The sequence below is a fragment of the Buteo buteo genome, chromosome 13 (assembly GCF_964188355.1).
Source record: "Buteo buteo chromosome 13, bButBut1.hap1.1, whole genome shotgun sequence".
Lineage (NCBI taxonomy): Eukaryota > Metazoa > Chordata > Aves > Accipitriformes > Accipitridae > Buteo > Buteo buteo.
This window is the reverse complement of record NC_134183.1, coordinates 3912159-3937824: the sequence shown is the minus strand read 5'-3', so window position 1 is coordinate 3937824 and position 25666 is coordinate 3912159. Positions and strand designations below refer to the sequence as shown.

Genomic DNA, 25666 nt, shown 5'->3' with positions numbered 1-25666 from the left:
AAGAGTACATCCTTTGAAAGCATGTTATAACATGAAACTGATTTCACAGGGGACAACTATTTTAGCAATAATGTCTAACGTTCTCCATCAAACTAAGCAGTTTATCATAGGATTACAAGAAGATTACTGAAATGCATCATACAAAAAAACCCCTCCAAAACAGATTTTGACACAGTGACAGCCTGTAAGGAGGAAAAACATACAAAATCTGGTAAAAAACCTTAGAGCCTTTTTACTCATGCTTGACTCTTCATATCATCACTTTTTATATTTTCACTAATATAGCAGCTACTATATATTATAATAATAGGATTTTCATTTCAATTAATTTTTTCTATCTCATATCAGCACTTACTAGCTCAATAAAAACTTATTAGCTGAATATAGCAAAATCCTACTTAATTAGGAACAGAGGACTGAAAAGAACCTCCAAGGGTAATTGAATCCAGCTCCTTGCTCCTACTGGCAACCACGACACAATTCTTTTTGGAAGGTCATGTTAAAATCACTCAGTTTCTTGGTCTGCTAATCTCTTCAGAAAGCTATTCCAGGGCAACTCTCTTCCGATAGTCAGATGACCTGCAATTTTCATCCTAAACTTATTAACAACAAATACATGCTTATATGTCCTTGGATTAACACATGATTACTGTCACAAATGACATAAGTACTTCTGAGATAGAAGTGTCACTAGCAACATTGTAAGTGAAAAAAGTACATGATAGAAATAAAAAGCATATCGGTGCTGAAATAACAGACTGTATTTTAAACGTAGTCTTCAAGTACTGAGTAAAAAAATATCTTCAGTATCTGTCAACCAATTCCAACAGTTAGAGTACAACAATAACAAAAGCAGTAAACAAGCAGTACAGGAGAAAAGCAAGTGATATTACTATCAGAAAGGTATTTTTTAATTCTAAAATTGTTGCTGAAGAGAAAGAACAAAAAACTTTCAGATATTTAACTGAAAATAATTAGAGGCTAATAAGCTCTCCATTAATAATTTTTTTTTTTTGGGGGGGGGGGGGAGTGGGTTGGTTGTTTTTTTTTAGGATGGCAGAACCTAGTGAAAAATCTAGAGCACAGCTCAGAATAACCATAGTTACAAGAACCTTTATATTGCATATGCAGAGAGCACTATATAGAGCATTTGGTTGGAAACCTCTCTATTTACTGTGTTCAGTTAATCAACATTTGTTGGCTGAAGTAACTATTAGTTTGACCATGTAGGTTCCTACATAAATTACCGAATACTGCAAAACATACACGTAATGGAAGTGGTCGCAAACACAGACACTTTCCCTCATTTAAATTCATGCTTTTTGAAATACCAAAAATGCTGTCACATACTTCAGTTCCACAGACTTCAGCTTCTCCTGTTTAAAACTTCCTCTGTTAAACACTGGTATGGATTTCCACTCACATTTAACAGTGAAAACTACAAAGACCATAATTAAGTTTTCCAGTTTAACACTGCCTTAGTCTTCTTACATCATATATTTAAAGATATTAATAGAGGCCCTAAAAATAAGCATCATACAGAACAGCCAGGAGAGATACCTAATACTCAACAAAATGCAGTCAAGGGGATGAGCACCACAGCTATTTTTAGCAAGAATAAAATTTTCTTTTATATAGGAGTTAAAAGAATAATTAATTTTGTGGGAAAATGAAAAGGTTGAAAACAAAGTACATCAAATACATTACAATTACCTGGCATCTAGGGGTATACCTCAGCTCCCTGGCACATGGCGTTCAAGTACGAGAACACCAGTTTTGGCATTACTCATTTCAAAATTTTGCTACATTTAAATTGTGAAATGTATCATTTCTAGGCCACCCAGCAAGAGCATCAAAGAGGAGGAGAGGTTACAGTTTCAATTAAAAATAAGTTTGTATAGAAACCTAAATGTACCTATATTCAAACATTATATAAATATAAATAATGTATCAATGTTCTACAGGTCAAAAACAGTGGCTCACCACCACAATCAAATACAATGGAAACCTTCATTAATGGGTGACATTTGTAAGGCTTTGATGTTATTCAAAATTAAAACAAAGAATCAATCAATAAATTTGTACATTTCAGAATATTAAAAACTACAATACTTGGGGAGAAATGTAAAAGTTACTTCTAGTGTAACTCAAGTTTTATTACATCATGATTTCAAATTAATATTATTTCAGTCTTAAATGCTGTAATTACACGATAACTTGACTATAAATAAGCTCTGAAAGATTAAAAAAATATGAGGTATAACAGCACTTAGTTTAACCAATTTAACTTTAAAAACAATTGGCGAGTTTATTCCCTAGATTTGAGCACAGAATAAAAACTTCAACCGTGGAATACTCTACCTAAATATAGATTATTATTGACTATAAATGAGTATTCTGTAGCAAATTTCTGAAACATTTTGAGGACAAAGTGAGCTTCAACAATATTTTGTTATGAATTTAACTACCTTGCACCTAGGCTTCTGTAAATGACTAAGACAACAGAAAAATAAATCACAGCAGGAAGAGACCTTGAGAACTTTTCCACAGAGTGATAACAATACAGAAATAAACAAAAAATTACTTAACTCACACCAGTGCGTAAGCACTGCATTTCTTTCAGTTCCTTAAAATGATTCTTTTGAGATTGTTTTTTGGTAAGTAAAATCTTTTTCCCCAAACTTTCTACATACGGTCAAAACAAAGCAAGCTTCAGTGTATAGCTTCTGTTACCATCCCTATTAAACTCAGGATAAGAAATCTTTAATTGTCATAACATTCTTGAAGTAATCTACTTACAGGATAACTGGTAAAAAGGAGAGAAAGGAAAACATTTACACAAGGAAAAAAAAATGAAGTGGTAGTATTCAAACAATCTATCATGGAAAACATACAGTCCAGTCAAGTATTTAATGATTTCCAACAACCAACACATCTGAGAGTGTTCACAGAAGTGAAACAAGGTGTTTTAAATCATCTTTTTTTAATTCCTTTTATAATTTCATAAATGGAACATGTAACCCTGTAAAATAATCCAATGAAACTTTTAATGAGGAGGAAGTACAAGATGACATACACAGTTAATGCTCATTCAGAACTATCTGCACAGAAACAAACATTCTAAGTCCCAAGGAGAGCTTATCTGGTACCAAGATGAGGCTGGCAGTATGAATAGTCCTTAGTTAATTATTTCTAAAGAGTAATAATTAATGTTTGGGGGAGGTGGAATGGTTTGCTCCAGATCTTCCCATACAAGATATGTGAAGTCTTACCACTTAAAACATGAAGTACGTTTGCCTTGGCAGAGGTGCTCTACGGCGAAAAGTTGAGAAATTCTCCTTACAACCTAAAAATGGCATGGCTCTAAAGTGTCAGTTCCCAAATGTTTTAAGTATTCTCTTTAAATAAGAGAAACAAAATAGATTGTAAGTATAATGCTCATTTTTCAGATTTTTATCCATTCTTAAAGGAATAAAAGCAAGGCAACTGCGGGCTGGGGGCAACAGTGCTCTAAACCTCCACAAGCAGTGCTAAGTAGTGATGTTTCTGATCCAGGCCTGATAGACCCCAGGCACGGTCAGGTACTCCTGGCAGAGCAACCCACAGAGTGAGGTCCAGCACAGACTGACTGCCAGACAGCTACTCAGCTTCTCAGGCAGGTTCTACGGCTTGTGTCAAATGCTGCCCTGCCAAAGCTACGCTGATACTGATACCTGTACTACCTGGTAAGGTCAAACTACATCTACACAAGCTGCAATCCCCACAGGAAATGCCCTGCTTACACACCGGTGCCTCTCCCAGCCTCTGCTCTCCATTGCAAAACAGGAAGGAATTTAATAGCATTTCATCAGTAGGGCTTGCAGGGATTCACAAATTGGGGGGTTCTTTCATATCGCATATATCTGAAATACTCTATTAATCTAGCACATACAGCAACTAAACTGCACTTATACAGCACTAGGCTGCTCACAGAATCCCCTACTCTGATAAACAACATAACACACAATGCTGTTCGAGCATGCTAAACTTAAATCGTGTTGCAATACATTAAACGCCCCACGAAGAGTGCCAGAGTTTTCCTACATTGCACATCATAGAAGTTACTCTTCTTTATAAGAGATTCGTAAATAAAAGGCTGTAATGTCACAATATACAGGGTAGGGGTTCTTAGGCTATTTTTAGCCCAGACCAGCTGGCTGTTGTAGTTCAGAGTGTGATTTGTTGAGAGTAATAGAAGAAAATGAATCTGATAGTAAAGTAAGGAAAAAGATGGAGGTCGCATGGAAATTCATTCTGAATTGATTTGTAATTATAATATTAAATGACTACACTTAACACTTAAAGAATCAAAAATTGTTTCAGAATAAATTTCTAAAATATTTTTTTGTTCATGTGAAAATGACTGCTAGTGACAAAGCAAAATAATAGAAGCCAAAGATCCTGCCATTTACTAATTGCATTTTTGATGCAAGTACTATCACACAGGGCTTAATGAAATGAAATAGCACAAACTACATTTCACTTATTGCTAATAATAAAATATGAGTAACTGAAAAAAACATAACGGTCTTCCTAAAGACTCAACAAGAACTAGAAGGAAATACTTCATTTCAAATAAAATCTGAATAGTGAGAGAGTGGTGAAATACAAAACTGAAGTTTTTCAAATCTGTGCAAAACAACATCCTGTGGAAGTTTCAGTTTCTTGGAATATATCCCTTCTTGAAGCTTGACATTCAAAGTGTTCTAAAAAACACAGAAGACCTGGACCAAAGTGTAAACCCAGCTGTCTGTACACTCCAGGAACCACTGCCTTCTATCCTGAAAAAGAATGCCCAGGCAGGTTCCCAGCTTTCCTGTTCATGGCACTCGCCCTCTGCCAAGGCTCCTCCTGTTCTCTCTCCTCTGCTTCCTGTTTCTCATTTCCTTCGTCCTACGGTTTCACATGAATAACTATCATGATGGCATAAATTCAGGGCAGGTAAACTTTTGCCAGACAGAAATCCCTTCCAGGGTTGGAGAGAAGAGAAGAGAATTAGCCCACACAAGTTTCACCCCAGAAGTTGGAACTACCTGGGCTCTAGAGGCTGAGTAGGGCAAGCCAAGGCATTTCAGGCTAAACTCTTCTGCCCTGCTGCTCCAGGCTCCAGCACAGCCCTGCAAGGAAGCAGGCTGCTATGCAAACATTTGACATCTCCAAAATAAGTTATGTACTCTCCCTCCAGCTTGAGAGCTGCTAAACTAGAAAGAAGCTGACTCAAACTGAGGTCAAATAAGGAGCTGAAGATGAAAAAGGTGTTCCAGGATGAAAGAAGCGGTGTCAGTAAGTGCAAATACTTCTAGAACTGAGAGGGTTTATAGCTATGTTATATGCTGTATTTTTAATACATCTCTCTTTCATTCCATCAGCTTCAAACAAGGAAACATCCCAAAGATGGTGATAGCATGCTGAATTTGTTGCTATCTGCAGAAATTAGTTACTATAAATAGTTTTTCCAGGCTTTTTAAGACACAGCTGTACCAAGTTTCCACCAGAATCAAAATCGCTAAGACATCAATTTATTTTATCATTGTCTACTCCACAAAGGTTGTGACAGTATCCCACCATCATCTCATTTTTTTCTGAAGACACCCTTGTCGCACATTTTAATCTTATTATCTTTAAAGATGGGACACCATCTGCAACAAGCCTTCAAAACATTTCTTCTCTAGAAACAGAATCCAGTGATGATAACAAGATTCTGTTAGTATGACTAGATAAAATTTTACTGTGTTAATCATGACCCAAAAACAGTGCTATGGTCTAGAAGAATTCTAAATTTCAGAAATATAGTACAAATCACACTCCAACCTTAACATACATTCACCTCTTCAGCCCTTACACATAACCTTTTAGCTGGAAACAGTGATGTAACAAAGCCAGGGTAGTAGACACTATCCTTATCCATAATAATCTGCAAAAAATCTCAGACCCGCATGGATTTCCTCTGTTAAATCCTGTAATGGACTAAAACAGAGGAAGCAGTGCACTGACTTTCCAACCTAAATACATAAAATCTTTTAACTATGAAATCAGAATTTAAATTCACACCCACCAAGCAGGTGATAAAACAATACTGTAGCAGTGACAAGCTTGGGTCTGGCATGGGCAAGGTTGTTGCAGTTTACAGAAACTCATCACAGAATTGAATTAATGCCAGCTAAATGGATGATCTTCGGAACAGATTACTCAGGAGCAAGCAGCCATTGAGAAAGTTATCCATTTTACACTTGTTCTCATTTAAACAATCCTTGAGTCGTGTAGCATCCTACAGAAGGCGAAAGAGGTTTAGAAGAGAATACACTTCCCCATCAGAAAACTAAATGGAAGAGTAAGATAACATAACTCATTCTTCAGGTATAACAAGTTATAAAAATAATTCCTTATTGAAAGCCCACATTAACTGACTCTGCTTCCAGACAATGACCTCCTGTATAATATTCTGCTTGAAAAAGCACAACTTCCCACCAGCCAAAAAGCCCACACCTTATTCTGCAGAATAAGGAGCAAGGGTAAACACAGGGGAAGCTCTGATCAAGCAACACCGTACAGACTACTGTATCACTGCTCTGAATGCACTGTTCTGTTCTTATACTGACTCATCCCTTTAATATTCAAATTCCTCAGGACAAGGATTCTTGTAAAGCATAAATACATCTTTGCACAAGACTCTGTACAACATGTTGAAAAACAGACCAAAAAAAGAGTCCTGACTTAAATATTTATCTCATGTTCTTGATTCTGACACAATCTGTATAACCTGAGCACTGCTAAATATCACTGTTTTATAGGTGGAGACAATATTTGTCTAACACGCAAATGAGACTCAATGTAATTACATTTTTAGTGTTTTGGACAGCCTTAAATCAATGACAGAAGTGCAGAGTATTACTGTCTAAAGACAACATTTAAAAAAAATCAGAGACATTTTTAGTTCAGAGTACCACAAGCACGTTATGATCTGCAACTCCGTGTGTGAAAAGAAAGCCTGAGGATATGCATATACGGGTAATAAGGAAAACTAGAACGTTTGGATCTCTGATAAACTCTTGCATTTTAAACTTATCAGTAATCTATAAGTAAAAAGTTCTGTTATCAGACATCTTGGTATTTTCTCAGAAGACAGCATGGAGATTTTTTTAACCCTAAAAGAAAACACCAACTTCACAAATGACTCTTCTCATAAAAATAATCTGGAGACACAGAGGCAATTTTAAAAAACACACTGGTTTAGTGCATTCTTCTAGAGAAAGCTTAGAGTTTCCCATCAATACAAAAACCATTTTGGACATAGCTGTTTTGAAGCCGAGCAAGCTCTGACATTTTGAATTATTCAATAGAATCTTTGTGTAAACCAGTCTCACGAGATAACTTAACAAATAAGATATACAGAGAGAGGTTTCCACATTCCAACTTCACTTGAACGCAATTCACATTTTAAACCAGCACTGACTAATTTTAGAACTATTATGCAGATACTACACGTTAAACAATAACCAGTGTTCTACCTCTCCTAAAACCAAAGTCCAAAATATGCATTAGCAAAAAGATTTTTTTCTATTTTCAGTCTGAAATTTTTTCAAGGATTCATTACCAAGACTGCTGAAAGAAACTGACGTTTTATCATGTGTTAACAAGTAATACAGAACTCATTATCTTCCTTCAGGGCTCCTACTTCAAGTGCAACATCAATGCTTTGCAAAGACCTGGTGCTGTAATTGTCACTATGCTTTTAAGAACAGGTAAGTGAGGCTTGTGGCACTTGTGCAGAGAGAGCGTGAGATGCGAGGAAGGGAAAAGGCTGGGAGTACTTGCATCAGGGCTACATGATAGGCAACTTTAGAATTAGGACATGCTGTTACAAAACACAGCAGGACACCAATTTCTCAGAGCAGACATGTGGCCTTGAAAAGCATCCTCATGGCAACATGGATTATACCATTAAAACAAATTAATAAAATATCAAAGTTGAGAGCTAAGCAAATGTTAAAGGGTTGATTCATAGCCTTAATGCTTTCCTTTTGAATGCAGAAATTAAGACAGCATTCCTTCAAAAATAAGGAGCCAACACGCCTAGCGAAGTTGGGACTAAATCTGGAAATATAAGCAACTGAAACCAGCTAGCTTTAACTGTTGGAAAGCCACATATGCATTTAGGCTACTGCCCAGCAGTTTGCACACAGGCAGATTTCACTGACAGAAAACCCGAACAAACTACAGAATTCACTTATGCAATAGTCAGAGAAACAAAACAGTTGGAGAGAAGCCACACGAACCCAACTCCAACTAGGTCTGCTTGGATTTCTGAAAAGAGCTCATTCACATGGCCCACACTTTGTTGTTTAGCACAGCTGTTTCTAAAGCCACTCCCCACTCTAGTACTGTTTTTCCCATCCTATTTCACAAAAGACTTAAACATATTTCGAACAGATGCATTTTGTAGTCCAGTAATTTAGTGATATTTCCTGATGACTGGTTAACACAAAAGCTGTAGCTGGTTGATCCAAAGATTGCATCTGCTACCCTGCATCTCACCATCAGGTCAGGATGAATTTCTAACTGCAGAAAGAGATACCACAGAAGAATAAATTACTCTAGTTTTAAGCCTCAACCTAAGGATAAATAATCTACCCATGCACCAAGAACTAGAATTAAGGGTTCTATTTTTTCAAAATCTGCTATAACAGGGGGGAAAAAAATTACAAAAAAACCCCAATTTATTTTTTTATCAATATTGCAGAGAGCACAACAGAAAATACCTCTTGAGCATTTTCTCAAGGAAAACCATGGTCCTTCCCATCACTCATTTGATTTGTCATCCTCTGAATTTAATTAACTGCATACAGCAAAATAACCCGAATGGAAGAACTCATTCGCCCTAAAACTCAGTAGCAACTACAGACAGAACTTGGTTCAAGGAGCTAGTTTCTCTGACCTCAACATATTCCCAGAGCCATCATCTGAGCTTTCCTTACACATATAACAGCACAACAGGGAAGTTACATATTAAGTGACAAGCACTTATCTGCTGAGAACAAGTTTTAAGTAAATCATATTTTGCTCCATTGATAACTATATTCTAAAATAAGAGGCAGGGGAATGAAAACAAACAATCATCTCCATATCATTAAGCCTGGGAGAACTGTATTTGCTGAGAAATAGCGTGCTGTAGGCTTTTCTTAACAGGATCAACACTGTGTACCACGGTAAAATCATCCAAATTATTTCACACAATGTATTTATGTATTATACATGCACAGCAGATGAAGCCATTCTCTGAGTTACCTAGGAAGTAAGGGTTGCATATTCTTACTACTGCTTCTTGATTACTGTTAAGAGACATTTGTGTATAATGAGAATTATTTTTTCTTTTGCGTGGTCTGTAAGTTGGCCACTCTCTCCTGATGAGGTATATATTATATCCAATTAATGTTTTAGGTGGCATTTATAGCTCTGTCCTTACATACAGCCATAATGAGCATAATTTAAATTATATGAACTATTTATATGACAGAATATTTTTATGTAAAATTTTCATAGATATTGTCATGCTATTAAATAGCAATTTCAATACTGAGCTCAAGCAAATAGTTTCCACTTCAAAAAAATACATATGGAAAGTGATAGGATACATGCACATATCAGCACATCTAGTGTCTCTCTAGGTTACTAAACCTTCTGCATGAAAGGCATCTCACTTCACTAAATATTAATGCAGAATTCTGCATAGTATGAGGCTTCAGTTATTCAGAGGGTCTCTGCACTGCAAACAAAAATAAGTATTAAAGCCTATACTATTAACTACAGATTAAGGTCACATCCCAACGGTTTTTCCATATAAAACAATGTAATAGATAGATGTTCATTGACCATGATACTGATCCATTCATACAAAGCAGCTTGCAAGATCCAGGCTTTAATATATTAAGAACATTTATTGGCTCAACATGAATACGATCCTACACTCTTACAAAGAGTACCCCTGACTGCAGAACTGATATGAACTGTGTTTTCGAAGTTCTGGAAATACATCAGTTATGCTACCTGCTGGCCAGCCTAGTTTCCATTCTCTGCACTTCGCGTTTGATGGTTCTAAAATTTACCCTACTGATTTTATCACTGATTTGCATTTCATTTTGCTATGTTAAATGTAAAATGAACCATACATCTGACACTGCCTTTTTAATTATTACAACAAAAGCTTAAAGATGATACCACATCCATCCCCTGCCCCTTCAAAGCAAGGCTCAATAAAACATAGGCAATGGTAAGAATTCAAAGGTCATTATTTGCATAAGTTAAAATAAAAGCCAGAAAGAGCAAGATTTATTAAAAATCTAATTCTACAGTAAGTTCTACAATTAGTACTCTAACGTGTTGATTTAAATTACAAAATGAGCTCCATGGATAGCATTTAGGACTTCATTAAAATTTACTGAGCATATTTATCAATGCTTTTTGCAGAAATCTTGTTATGAAAACCTGCATAAACCCAATTAGACCTCCCTAATACATTAATGATATATGGTGAAGTCTTTTATTCCCTTCACCAATCTTCAGCTACACATTTACTTAAATAATCAATACTCCAAAATTATGATGTGTCCATAAATTCATGGCCTTGCATCAATGAATTTGTGCACTCAATATTCTTCTAACATGAAGTCTCAGTCACTGTCAGTCACATTAACCTAACCACCCACATTTTATTGTTTTGTCATCAGGATTCAAAAGCACTTAAGATGATAGTAGCAATAAAATGCCTTGGGACTTTTTATGCCCATTATAGTGACTGGGTTGTTTAAAAACTGGAGCTGTAGTTGCAGTGTATGATTATAAATACACACAACGACAATAACACAGACCCAGAGAGAAGTTAAAGACACAGGCAGGAAACAAAAGTATCCGAAGTCAAAGACCTTCTACAGAAACCAGGAAAGGGATGCAATGGTGACAAAGGTTTGTCCTCCCTCTTCCCAATATAGAAACAGCTCTATTACCAAATATTTTACAGTGTTCTTATTACATTTCCTATTGTATTTATAAAAAAAGAAACCTGGACTAGGACAAGGTATATTAAGCAAAAAGTCAAAGTCAGACATATCTGCTCCATTACATCTGTCCCAGATACTAAAGCAGTTCTAGGCTTCCAGGGATGTCCTGGTTGATGGACTTCCAGGAGTACCCCTGAAACTAATGGACTTTGTTGTCTTCAGGATACTTGTTGACAAGTATCCAAACCCATAGAAAATATGTAAAACATTTGCTGCCACAAAATGATGATGCAGCATATAAATTATGAATAAAATATAAGCCTTAAATATTTGTAATATCATGTATTTATATTCCAAAATGAAAACGACACCTGGCCTTGTACCAAGTTTAATAATACACAATGTAATTCTGGTTTCGCAAAGTGTTCAAAGAAACCCAAGCTCAAGCTTCATTAAATGAACAGAACTTTACACAAACATGACAACTAAACTGTTCCTCATTACACAGCATCAGGAAGCTGACACAAGACTTCAGTTTTGCAAAAATCTTAGAACTAAGCTTTGCTGACTTCTACACATATGTTAACAAGGGCAGGCATCAGTTTTACAGCCTACGAGATTTATCAGGCACACCTGGATACCTAAGGCAGAATCAAACACTTAAAAGTACTACTCAGTGAAACGACTGGCAATAGCATACAGAACACCACAGCATAAAATCTTCTAATGCAATAGCATGCTGTGCAGTTGGCATAATGACTATATGACCTATTAGGAAACAATACCACTTCTAAGAAAAAAAAAAAAGCGTAAAACATATCCACCACTAGCACTTTAAAACCCTCTTCAGCAACTACACTGTTTTCCAATGCTCCTTTTTACAGGTAAATCAGGGATATTACTGTATAAGCAATTCAGAAACTAATACTAAAGAACCTATACTATATGTACCAACATATAGGTCAGATTTAGACAAGCAAATAGCAACACAAAGAAATAAATTACCATGAAAAAACACCACCTTTCTGCCCAATGATATACTGGGATAAGAATAGAATTTTAGTAAGTTTTCATATTTAACAAAATACACTTTTATTCCCCAGGGTTTACAGACAGTTGCAACAGTTGTGTTTGTCACAGACATACAATGCAATGGAGACACCACAAGAAACAGTTCTACCAAGCTACACAACTAGATTTATTGAGCCTCCACTGCAATTTAAAGGCTCACACCTGACGATCCCCCAATAACGTCAAAAGGAAATCTGAGCAATATCTAGGTACCAAAATATATGAAACAGAACATAAACAAAATTATGTTTTTCTCCCTTCTTTCTGTAATCTTGCAACATTTGTCTCAATGGGCCTATACACATACAGAAGAACAGAAAGATATCTGTGCACAGGATTGTACCTATTGCTTTCTGCTATGTTTGCATTCGCTTGTATTAACAAAGAAGTTCCATTTTACAAAAACATATCCAACAGATGTAATTTGTAAAAGCTGATGACAAGAAAGGAAGATATAAGACTGACACACTTGGAATGCTCTCAAATTTAATTCACTTAAAGTAAAAGTTAGCAAACAAAGTAAGAGCAATACAAAATCTGACTAATTTTAGGGCACATGACAAATTCAATCAACTAACTTGCCTTGATGGAAAAACTTGAAAAAAAAACCCCAAACCCTTATAATCAATTCTGTTGCATTAGTCTATTTCTATATTTATTGTAACATGATTATTTTTTAACAATTCCTCCAAGTCAAACAAATTCTGGGAATTGTTAGGTTGAAATCCATTTATTTTATAAAATTCTGGAATAGGAGAGAATCGAGATGCCCAGAACCTGTCATCAACTAGCAGGATGTCATCATCTTCAGACGCACAAAAATTCTCTGTGGCTCAAAGCTTGCGTGCAAAAAATGGAAAACTAGTTCAGGTAACAGGCACTAGGTAACACTTCTTTGCCCAGAGAATCAGAAGCTGCCATGGAAATGCATGCAGTGTGACACAGAAGCAGAAAGAATGACACTGCAGAGACATATTCAGCAAGCAAAAGCGATTATGAGTGGGATCATTTTGCACTTTCCAAAAGTTTGTTCCAGCTTATCTGCAGAGAAAAATGATAAGAATGCAGATAGTGATTCCTAACAATAACGTCTTAGGAAACAAAGTAACTTTTAAAATCAATCCACTAAAACACTAAGGTACCCGATACCTTTTCATAAGATAAGGCTTCTTCCTGCACTCTTTGCCAGCACAGAAAGATTCACTTTTTTTCATATTAAAACGACCAATTTCTTGAGGACAAGAATACTTTGAAGTGGACTCTGGCTGATGTCCTGGTGAGTAAAGAACAAAGTAATAACCCGGCACAGACTAGAAGTTGAAAGAACCTAAACTCTTCTTCCAACTCATCCTTGTACATGAGTAATGTTTTGTTTACTGAGGAACACATTTAGCACGCATTCCAGGGAAGTTAAAAATGCTATTAATTTTAAATGAAAATGGAGTGTGAAATATCTGTGCTTTGGAAAGAGAGTTGCATTGGGAATAAAGTTCAACACTCATTCAAAATGAGAATTTCAGTCTTCAGTCTGTACCCTGTGTTATGTACTCTTCCCACATTTAGTAGTAAAATAAGGAAGGACAGTATCTCACCCACTTTTTTGAGTCACTAATCTTTTTCCAACATATATGAAGTAGACACAATCATGTACATTAGTAGTGGCTTTGAAATCCAAGCCTACAGAACCCCAATTTCTAAACAACTGATTCTTGTAGATTTAAAATTGAAAATGGTTAATTAAATTGGTATCAATATTCATTATGCTATCATTTAAATGATCATTTGGAAGGAAAAACATGTCTAATTTTCAAGAACACAATCTTCATAAAGTTTTGCTCCAGAATAAAAATTGCAACTTCCAAATGCAATTACAAGCTTCATTTATCTATATGCAAATGCTTGCAACATATACAACATTAATAGCATTATACAATTCTTTTGAATGAAGCTAAAAAAAAAAGGGGCAAAGCTGCAACTACTTAAAAATTACAATTTTGTTTTCCGAATATGGGGTATTTTCTTCGCAAAAAGAAAAAAGAGAACAACTTGACAATTATTACATAAGGTAAATAAAGCCTTGAATGTCCCATATGAGCTATTCTGTTGATCATTGTCCATTCACAGACACTTCTGACAGTGTCAAAAACCTGTGTGACTGCAAATGAAGAGTAAATGTTTTACTAAATCTTGACTGGCCATGGTATAAAGACAAGCATTAATTAGAATTTTGCAGCTTCATTTTAAAAACTAGAAAGTAGCAAATTAAGAGAGTAATAATGACCATATTTTGCTGTTTCTGGACAAACTTGCATTTTTAGTTCACAAAGTGTGTTTCTGTATCAGTCTAAATAAATTATTAAAAAAAAAAAAGACATTTTGTAAACAATAGGGGACAGACAAAAATAATAATTCCGGTAAGCTTCTACATTTATAGAGACGTATTTCAGACTTCTAATAAAGCTCATTTGCTGAAAAGGTTTTAACTAATAAAGACAGTAATGTGATTTCAAAATCTACATGAAGTCACTAGAAGATATTCTGAAAAAAGGCCTATGTGTCTGCAGTACCCTACAGTCTAGGTTACCTAATTGCAGAAAGGAACCAAAAAACTTCATGTAAATTGAATTATAATTAAGAGATCAGAGTAAATGACAATGAAATCCACAGAAAGATATGTACACACATGTTCAGTTGCCTGACTTACAAGGTAACTGTTATGAATTACATTTATAGAAGGCAGTATTCATAAATAGGTGCAGCTGAAAAATTAACAGCTGATAACCAACTCCCAAGCTCTCCCAGCCTCTACAAGTCTTCAACAAGCACTGCTGAAATCAGTTAGAATTATAACATTCAGCATCTACAAGAATTTAAAAACACTTAAAGGGTAGTTCCTGTTATTAATTATACATAAAGTCCTTCACTCTTAGACTTTCATGCTTTCTACTGCAGATGTAAAAGCTGTGGAACTAAGCCTAAAGTATTTATTAAATTACTTATTATTTTTACCTTTTACCCTAAAGAGAAACAGCCCACAAAAACAAACATAAAAGACAATTATCAATGCATCCCAACAGGGAAATCTGTTTTCTTCATCTTTCTGCAACTTTCTTTCCAACAGTTCATTAAATTCCGCTCATGGCGTAAGTCACTTTCATCCACAAAAATCTTGTATAAAATTAACACCATATGTGGCTGCATATCAGCAGTTGATGTGCAGTATTACACCAAAGCAGAGGGGAAAATAAAGAATATGCCAAACTTTAACTTGCCCAGGACTCAAACTGGTTTATCTGTCAACTCAGAATGAGCTATCACTCCACATGTTTAATTAGAAGCTGAAGAGCTTCACAGAATTACATCCAGGGCACTGGAACAGTCAGTTTCTTTTAACTGGAACACACTGCTGGGATATCTAACTGATTCAAGTAAACAAAAGAAAACTTAACATGTTAGAAGTGTGGGAAGGGTGAAGATGTTTTTGCCCTTGAAATGTAATACAACTAAAAAACCTTTTGCTGCAAGATAAGATTTAGTTACGTTCCAGCTTTGATGAGCACAATATCACCAAGGAAATTTTCCGGAAAACAGAAGTACAATGGCATATTTCTCTATTTTACTGTCATGTTCTGTGTTGAGTGAATTGTATATTTAGTGAATTGTGTATTGTGCATCTACAATCATAGAATTGTTTAGGTCGGAAAAGACCTTTAAGATCATCAAGTCCAACTGTTAACCTAGCACTGCCAAGTCCACCACTAAACCATGTCCCTAAGAACCATATCTACACATCTTTTAAATACCTCCAGGTATGGTGACTCATACTATTTGATATATAGAATTTTTTTGCAATGCACATGATTGTAGTAACAGAGAATCCTCACCAACATGAATACATGTATCTTCCCACTTCTGACAAAGATGCCCTATTGTTGTTTCTATAGAGCAACAATGCTCAGAGACAACACGTCCCCTTCCCTGCGCAAAGACAACTGCTGAAAGCATAACCTATATGTTTACATTATCAAGTAATGCTCCAACCAGAACAGATTTATAGAGGAAAACAGCGCTAAGAACTAGACACCCATACAGCCCACATTTCAGGGATTTTGTGTTGGATGAGCTGCCGTATGATCCATGAACCAAACACCCTTTAGCACCTGGAGGACATTAAATGCGCTGCTGTAACACAGCTCTCTTTGGTATCACCCAAAAGGAATCCTCTTTGCATGCTCCAAGACCACCCAGCAATGCAAACCAAAGCATTGCAAAAGCAGGGACAACTGGGATACGTATTTCCAAAGGGTTTTCCTGATTTGAACCAACACTAACATATTTGAACTCATTAAGACTCAGGAGTTTCATCTGCATGTCAATGCTGTTCTCAGTGAAAACTTGGAATATCGGTAATTTTTCAAAGTTCTCTCAGAGTTTAGCTGCAGGGACAGGAAAGAATCTCAGCTTACACTGGTATCAGGCAATTAACAGGACCATATTCCTCATAATATGGGACATACATTGAAAAGGGAACGAACGAAAGGAACAGTCGAAGGAGGGGAAGAATAAATAAATAAAAGCTGACAAGACAAATGCACAACAAGCATCTTATCTGCATGCTTATAATCTGTATGTCAGATATCTGCAGATCATCAAAGTGACTGTCCTTTGAGAAGGAGTCCACAGATACACAGAGGCTGAGGGCAAAAGGCCAGCAGAAAGTACAATGCTGGCTAGAGGAATCATGGAAACTGTCTGTGCACAGATACAATTTATGCTCCCAGGTGGGTTTTTTTGTTTTGTTCTTTTTTGTTGGGGGGTGTGTGTATGTGTTTGGTTTTCGCCCTGGGGGTTCCATTTTTAAACAGATACCTCCAAGTTATATGCATGAAAATACATTAACGAGTCACCTGCTTTAAGTATATCTAAACTAAGTTTCCATTTCAGAAGATTTCATGCTGACTGTTAAGTTACATAGAAAGCATCAACAGTCAGACTTTTAGAGACATCCATGGAATTCATTTCTCAATCTCGGGCCTATAGAAATGTTAGTTAATATAAACTGTAGCACATGCCTAATAAGTAATATAAAAAGCGCAAAGAAAAACACACACATTGTTCAATGTGTCTGAAATATCCGATCTCAAAACAAAAATGATAATGATACAAGAGAAGGAGTTCTGGCATAGAAGGGAACTTACTTTGTGTCTTATCCACCCTTTGGCAATAACATTTCCAAGGAAGGAAGACAGAAAATATTTTTATGAGAAGCAACACAGCAATGTAATACATTTTTCTTTATTAGCTTTTTTTTCGGTTACAAAGGAAAATTAAGATAGTAAAATGAACAAGAAACTGTTGGTAGGGGAAACACAACTATCAGGATAGAAAACCAAGAACTAAGCCTTGGTCCATACACCAGGAAGAATGAATTGTGCTGCTTCCTCTATAAACATGTTATAACAGAGCTGAGGATTAATAAAAAACTGTACATGTCAACCAGGTCACAGGTGTTCAGAGGTTTCATTGGTTCAAATCTGCAGACCACAGATATAGCATTAAAAATTAGTTTCTCGGCCACCTCTCTACAGAGACCTTTAATACAATGTTTTTAACAAAAATACATGATTTAAAAAGAGGCAGCATCAGTGGGTTCTTTGGTCTTTTCACTGTAGAAGAGAGGTCAAGAACTAGGGGATAAAAGATAATGCAGAGGAAATGAAGTGCTGTTTTAATGTGCCAACGTTACGATTTGCAAGGACAGTAAAAAAAGAATAAAATCCAACCATTTGCATTTTTAGTGAAGGAGTTGTTACAGATGTCTAACTAGTCCAGAACCAGCAGTGTTAGGAAGCGTACCTAGCATGACACAAGCTATTCCAAAAAGCTTACCACACTAAGATAAAATTCAACATTCAGAAAAAAATAGTCTGAAAATAAATTGAGGGAAGATAGGAAAAAAAAGTGGAAAGAGCATTAGTTGCACAGATTAGCTAAACATAATCTGCTTTAATTGATTTCTCTAATTTTTATTTATGTAAATTAGAAAACAAACGTGAAAGACTTCCTTAGCTAGTTATTGTCCTTAAACCAAAGATACTTCAAAGCTGAACTATAGCAGAACATTGCACTTCAGTAGACCCTGCAGAAACCATAGAAAAGAGGGAAAACTTGCAGTTAATTCTCTCCCAAACAGTCAAAATTTGTAGTTATTAACAACAGGGCCTTAATCAGGAACATGAGTTGATTGCATTTACAGTACTGTAACTAAAAATATTTTCACCTTGAGGAACTTGCTGAGCCTTCAGTGCTGAACTTAAAACAACCTCTAAACATAAATAAATACACATTCTTCAATATACATTCTTCACATCTTAGTGAATCACTATTTGTTGTGCTCAGTTCACCAGAAGAACTTTTCTTACAAATCAAACAGAAAGAAACAGATCCAGGTTATACTCAGAGTATAACAGTTAGTATCAAAAGAATGATGAAGTCAAAATTTAACTTAAAAGCTTGCTTAATTTAAAGTCTGCTTTCTTAAAAGAGGAACTTTCATAGTGTGGCAGATTCAAAAACATTTTAAATTATTCCAATTTTCACGTTCCTCTTGCAGTATTTCCAGGTGCACATCAGAGAAAAGCTTTCAGCATTACAGAAAGCTTACTGTCCTACTTGACAATGTAAGAAAAAACAAAGCCATAACTCCCTTAAATCATCTTACCATCATGTTTTTGCTATCACAAAGACAATCAACAGAAAACAGCAAAAACAAAACAGCAGAATAAGAACTCCTGTTTCAAAAGCACAATATTTTAGAATAGTTTATGTTTGCATAAATCAACAATAAAACACAAATATCAAACAGCAAAACTTCCTAATAACAGGAGGCAGTAAAAATATATTCCTTCGGAGAAAGTTAATCCAGCTGAACTCTTTCAAGTTCATTTTCAAATTCATATATTAACAAGGACAGGCCCAGACTTCTTCCACTGCTACTTTTTGACCCAAAACCCCCTCTCTGAAAAACTTATTTCTGATAATACAACAGAATTCTGCAGCCTCTCCATGAAATAACATATCACAACTCATAGCTGTAAACCTAAGTAGGCATTCTGAATACTATTTGCTAGTATATACAGTAGCTAGCCACATTAGATTACACGCATTAAGAAAGAGAAACTACTTAGGCTGTGGACTGTCTCTTGCTAAGCATTTGCGCAGTAATAATGCAATTGCACCCTGAACCTCTGCCGCATTAAGGGCATTAAAAGCCATACCAAAATTGAATTTATTGTCTTTTGCAAATTCATAGGGATCCCATAAAAATAAGGTGGGGGGGAGAATTTTGCAAAGCTTTTTAACAAAATAATTGAAAATATTTCTCTTCAATTCCAAAGAACTCATTTAAATGTTTTCACATAATGCTGAAGCTGAACACTACAGCAGAAACATAGTCATTGAAATCAGAAAACAAAAGTGATTACATACATTTGAAAACATGTTCCAAGGCTCAAAGCAAGCCCAATGCAAAAAGGTATTAATGGTCCCAAAAAAAGATCATTACAGTATAGCATTGTTTTAATTTAAATAAAATTTAAATTTAAACATGAAAATCTTTTCTTTTGACGGCATCTCTTGAAAATAAAACTAGAACTACATTTTGTGTGACACCTTTTTAAAGGAAGTTTTAAAAATATATAAAAACATACTGTGTTAGCCGCAACATTTAATACTGCATAAACACTACGTTACATATTAAACACTTTTGTTTAATTAAAGAATTACTAACAGAAATATTCGCAGAACAATTGCAATTTCTTAGAGTAGAAACATCATTTGAGTTTGATGCATTAGTATTATGGACCTTTCCCCTTCCCTTTGGTAACAAAGGCCAGAGGAATTTAAAACAACTTTGGAAATAATAAACCCATCCAACTCTGAAACCTGCCTGACATCAAGTTTCTGTCTAGCAGGAGATTTTACAACACTCTTGAAAACAGAGCTAAAAAATTTTCTTATAATGGAAACTCTGACAGACCAAGACCTATAGTTATATGAGGAGCTGTCACTGTAATATTCTTTCCTTTCCTTCATGTCATACTGAAATTTCCATTTTATTCTTCATTTGTCATTCTTTTCTGTAAAGGTTGTTGCTTAATTAAAGAAACTAGGGGGTTTTTTTGCAACCCACCTTCTGGTTTCACACTTTTGTTTTTTTAATTTTTCATGTTCTCATGAATTTGTCTTTCCAGCTTTAGCTGGTGACTTTTTAGATGGAAGCTTCAGAAAGTTGAACTGAAAAAATTTGATTCAGCTGCTTAACTTTATCATGGAAGTTTTATTTTTCAAGACTATTGTCCCAAGAGTATGATCTCTTTGATCTTGATCGCAATCGAATTTAATGAATGATAGCAAAAAACCCCCACTACTTAAACTTATTAGTGCATCAACAATAGCTTGCTACAAACTACCTATAATTTGAATATTTCTTGGAGATTTTGACCGTATAAGAATACAGACAAGAACACCGAATACAACAGTCTCCATCAGAGAGAAACTGCAGAATCTTGCTCTGATGGAGACAAAAGTCAGGTCTGAACATATTCAGATTCCTAAAAAGTATCACTTCTGAAGCATTTAAAAATAAAATCAAGCTGCTCTACTGCTTTTACTCTTGGTTGTGTTCACGGATGGTGTTTGGAGGGAAAATGAGACTAAATTCAAATTTTTAGATAGCTTTATAAAGACAAGTCCTCATCAGACGAAACTATTCCCAGCTAACTAGAATTATGATGGTAGAAGGAATTCTGGCCACAGAATCCAAAATACTGGAAATGAACTGCCATACCAACTTTGATCTGTGGCTCAGATCAGTGCATGGTGTCCAATTTGAGCCACTAGCTGCCTGACTGGAAGACAGGAGAAAGTCAACATTGCGCAAACTACAAAATTTAAGATGGATAACTATATAATTTAAATGGAGCCCCAATTGTTTTCTGTATACCAACTGAAATGTCTAATGAGCATCTAAATAATTCCTTAACTAGGAACCACTGAACTATCCTAAATGAGAGTCGGGAAATGCCATTCCATTACTGACTGAGGACTACAGACTGATCTATAGCACTGCTTCAGATGCAATGAGTAGCAAAAAAATGGAGGATATCTACAAAATTTAATATTAACATTTTGGGACACAGAGGAAGTTGTATACAAGATTCATGGTAAAATCAGGGTTGCATGCTTACCTTACTAAGGCATGCAACATTTTCACTATACGTGTGTGTCTGCAAGTTTCTACTTGCAGCAGGAAAAATATTTATTGCAACATCTTTAAAAGGAATCATTCTTTTACATTCAGTTTCTCAGAGGTTTAATTTCAATATCAACTAACATCAACTTTCACAAAAATACCACAGAATCCATAATTTCACTAACTACTAAGTAAAAGCAACATTCAGGATAGTCAAATATGCTCTAAAGCATTAGCAAATAACCATTAAATAAATGTAATGAAAGAAAGAACCAAAAGGCTAGCTAATGAGTACACAATGTACATCTGCAGGTGAAATAATAGGGAACAAGGTGGGGGAAGAGAAAGGGACGACAAAAAGCCTCATCCTAATTAGGTAAACATATGACACAGAAAAAAACAACAGTAGTTGGGTGTGGTTATTTTATGATTAAATGCTAAATAATGATAAGAACTTGGCAAAAATACAGAAAATATGAGAATACAGCTTATCATGCTCTGGCTTTCATGTATATAGTTGTCTTCCACTACAGCAGCTTTCAATTTCTCAAGGTTAGTAGAATTTATTAAATCAGTGATTCTGTAGAAGTGGATTTTTTTGTAATTAAGTGTTACATAAGACAGAGAAATGCTGCCTGTCCTAAAACATAGTTCAAACCAAAGGTCTTCCTAAACATACAGCATATGAAAATTAAAAACAGGGAGTTTGGGTTATGAAAAGAAGCCGTATGACTAAAAAGTGAATCCATTTTCCAAAACGCCCACACAGACAAGAGCTTCTGATGTGAAAAATGGTCTCTGCAAAAGCTAAATTGTACAGATTATTTCCATGAAAAGTTAGAAGCTGCACTACATGCAGATTATATGACATTTATCATGATGAGATTTAAAAAAACCAACTTTTTGTGTTATTACAATATGAACAATTACTTGACTGTTCAATGTATATGATATAAATACCAAGAGTTATTTAACTGAATAATTGTCTTCCTTTTGAATGTACATAGGCAGAGATGCTTGCTTAGTATTTCCAGGCTTGTCTCCCTCTTGCTGCAGGCAAGTTTTGGCTGCCTTCAAAATGAGGTGCAACAATGTGTGCTAGCCAACAAAGCATTTGTGACTTACCTTGGCACTGAAATCCTTGTTTCCCAAATCCCCTGCACAAAAAAAGAGAAAAAAAATAACCTATCTTAGTATGTTTAGTTATAATTTCTTCTCAATGATCTATAACAACATAAAAATAACTTCATATTAAATTACTTCAGATTTTGCTACGACAGCAACAGATTTTAAAATATACAACACAGAACAACCCACCCATTTCAAAGCACAGAACAATAGCTGTCACCAGCCATGTAATTTCAGCTTCTGGCAACAATTTTTTTATTATTATTATTTTACAAGCTATTTTGGATCTACAATTATCATCATCTGTGATTACTGCATAATATTTCAACTCATTTAATGCCACATATATACTTAACAGCAATGTAAAATATTCCAAGTTCTAGCAAACGCATATAAAACAAACCAGACTTAGTTTTTCATCCAAATTTTAGGATTGCATACCGATGCTGTTACGCGTCTCAGCTAGACACCAGTCATTTGTTGTATGGAAAGGAGGCAGGTTAAAGGTTTTGCCTGTTTCAATATAAATGAGAAGACAGGCCTATTGGTTTCATACTAATTATTCTTCCAGCTTCCTTGCTTCGTTTCCATAACAAAATACAAATGTGCGCGTAATACTTTACCAATGAATACAGTGACAAAAGCGTTGTACGTGGTATCCAGAGTCCCAACATATATTATACCTCTGGCAAATTGCACTGTTCTTGGTTTTTATTTACTTGTTTCTCTTTAAACATTGAACATTTTCTTTCCGCAAAAATAAATGATTTGAGTATCCTTGCTATAAACACTTCTCTGCATTTTCCCTCTCTGCAGAACGTTTTTCATCTGGAGAGCTGGAGCTGCTTACACTCAAAGACAAATGAACAAAAGCTATGAATGGTAGAAGCTAGCCAGCAGGCTCTGTGCAACTAACGACGAGAAGTTTAATTATCAACTTTGTGGAAATGGTTTTTAAAAATTATATCAACAATTTTCCCACTTTATTTATTTATTTGGAGAAGAGACAAAACCTTTAGTACACTGTTACTTCAGGTAGAAACTGAAATTATATAGCTTCGAGCATTTCCATAAATTTCTATGCAAAAGTCTCTGCCTGTTATTGTTATAAGTAGGCCTAAACTAAGAAAACCAGAAGAAATATAAAATTGTTTGTTTACTTGGCAGCATATGTGACTATACTGTACTGTCATTCTGCTGCTGTTATCTCTTGTCTTCATAAAAGTAAAAAGCATGTACTAGAAGTGTGCAAACGCGATTGCAGGAAAGCTGACAGCAGGACTAAGAAACAGACTTTAGATAATTTTTCATCCTTTTAAACAGACTTATTTGTAAAGAACTTTCCTGTATTACCTATGCTAAAAGCATAGCCATTCTTCAGTGTTTTGAGCCGAATTCATACACTAACCAGCTGCAGTCCACTCCACTCCCTGATCAGTTACAATGTATTTTAAGTAAAAGGTCTTCAAAAAAATACCAACACTTCAGAAACAAAGCAGATAACTGAAAGTTGTTTAAGAAGGTAAGGAGGCGCTAAACTATTTTGGTAAATATTACCTGGTCAAAAGTAATCTAAGAAAAAAAAAATCTGTTTCATTGAAAGGTTGTATTTACTACTCTAAACCTTAAAACATATGTTAATTGCCACATGTCATTTTGGAAATAGATGAAGCACTTTTTATGGTGTGTGATGCTTATTCAAGAGTTGCCCATCTTCAAACAGGGAAATGAAACAGAAGTTTTCGAGCTGTCAGATGCTCATCTGAAGAGCATTAAGAGCTTCCTTAGACCCACTAGCAAGACAAAAGAGCACAGCTCCTCTTGCCACCTGTCAGCTATAGGATACCCTTTCACTTTCAAATCCATCCTGTCATGTCACGACAGTGTTCTACTTGGTTTTTCAATTACGCTACTTATGTGCACAAACACAGTCTGACAATAACCCTGCAGCGTTTTTTCACACCTCCCAATTAATTGTTTTAGATTAACTTTGAAGCACTTTCTGAAGGTCTCTCACTTCTACAATACCAAACTTTGCCATTTTTTTTTCAAATAGGAAAGAATAATTAAAAAAAGAAAAAAACCCCACTCAAAAAGTTGACTTGTTTCTTCTGCAGTCTACCATCTCAGTTTTCCTTCCTTACTCTGCAAATGTATTTCAGTCATTTTTGGAGCAATCACAGTCTTTTCTTCAGCACGCAAACCAAGGAAAACTCAAGAAGGAAGGCAAAGGTCTGCGTCCAGACACATAAACGCATACAAAAAGAGCAAGACACCTGCCACAGACACGGAGCCAGCTGGGTGCGGGTCCCTCTAGATCTTTTGCAACTTTGGCTAAAATAAATCACAGCTCTCATTTTCAGCACTGAACCCGCAGCGAAAACTTCAGCAGCAGGGCAAGGCTGAAGCTAAGCCACATCTCAGGTGAAGGCAAGGAAGCCCAGGTTGTTTACATTGCACGCTCGCTGAATGTACAAAACGTTCACCTATACGCAAGGGTACACACCCGCTCCCCTTGCTTCACCCCGTTGAGGGCACAGGGCAGGAGCCTGCAGACTCCACACGGCAGGGCAGCGCTGAACCCGGGAGCTGCAGGGAGAGCCGGGTGGCTCGGCCTGCAGCGGAGCTGCAATCCTGCCCAGAAGAGGGCATGGCAGGAACTGATAGGTATATTTTTTCCCTAACAGCTTAGTAATGAGGGTGTTGGTAGGAAGTTTTCCTCCCTTCCTCCCGTCCCTCCAGCAGGAACCTTTCTCTTAAAAAAAAAAAAAACACAAAAAACCACCTCCCCTTCCTAAACATGTAACGTAGCAACGGTGTCACTGTGCTTTCCCAATCTCCCTGCCCTCCCTCTGCAGCCGGAGGAAATAAAGCAGGCGCGGATCACAAAGTTAAAGACAGGGCTGCAGAAGTTGTGCCACACAGCAACACCCACAGCCTGAAACAGAAACCCCTCCGTTTCTGCTGCAGCAGCTGTAGCGCTGGCTGAGCTCCCCTCCGCTACGGGAAGGAAGGCAGGCACAGAGAAGGGAGCTTGGCGGGTGAAGTCAAGCCGAGCCAAGCAGAACCCGGCCCGGGGAGGGGACAAGGGGTGAGGAAATGCAAATCTGGGGAAGCGATATCCCCAGCGTGGGTCTATCAGACCCGCTGATCAATCTGCGGCGCTTGGCCGGCGCTGCCC

At 36.1% G+C, this 25666-nt stretch overlaps 1 protein-coding gene across 5 annotated transcripts in view; it reads right to left on the bottom strand.

Moving 5' to 3' along the window:
- The window catches only part of PRKCA (protein kinase C alpha), a 161503-nt gene that overhangs the window by 135248 nt on the left and 589 nt on the right, over window positions 1-25666 (bottom strand). For all 5 annotated transcript variants that reach the window (XM_075044249.1, XM_075044250.1, XM_075044251.1 and 2 more), the window contains exon 2: window positions 22483-22514. In XM_075044249.1, the coding sequence (XP_074900350.1) occupies window positions 22483-22514 (32 nt within the window). The remainder of the gene's footprint in view (window positions 1-22482; window positions 22515-25666) is intronic.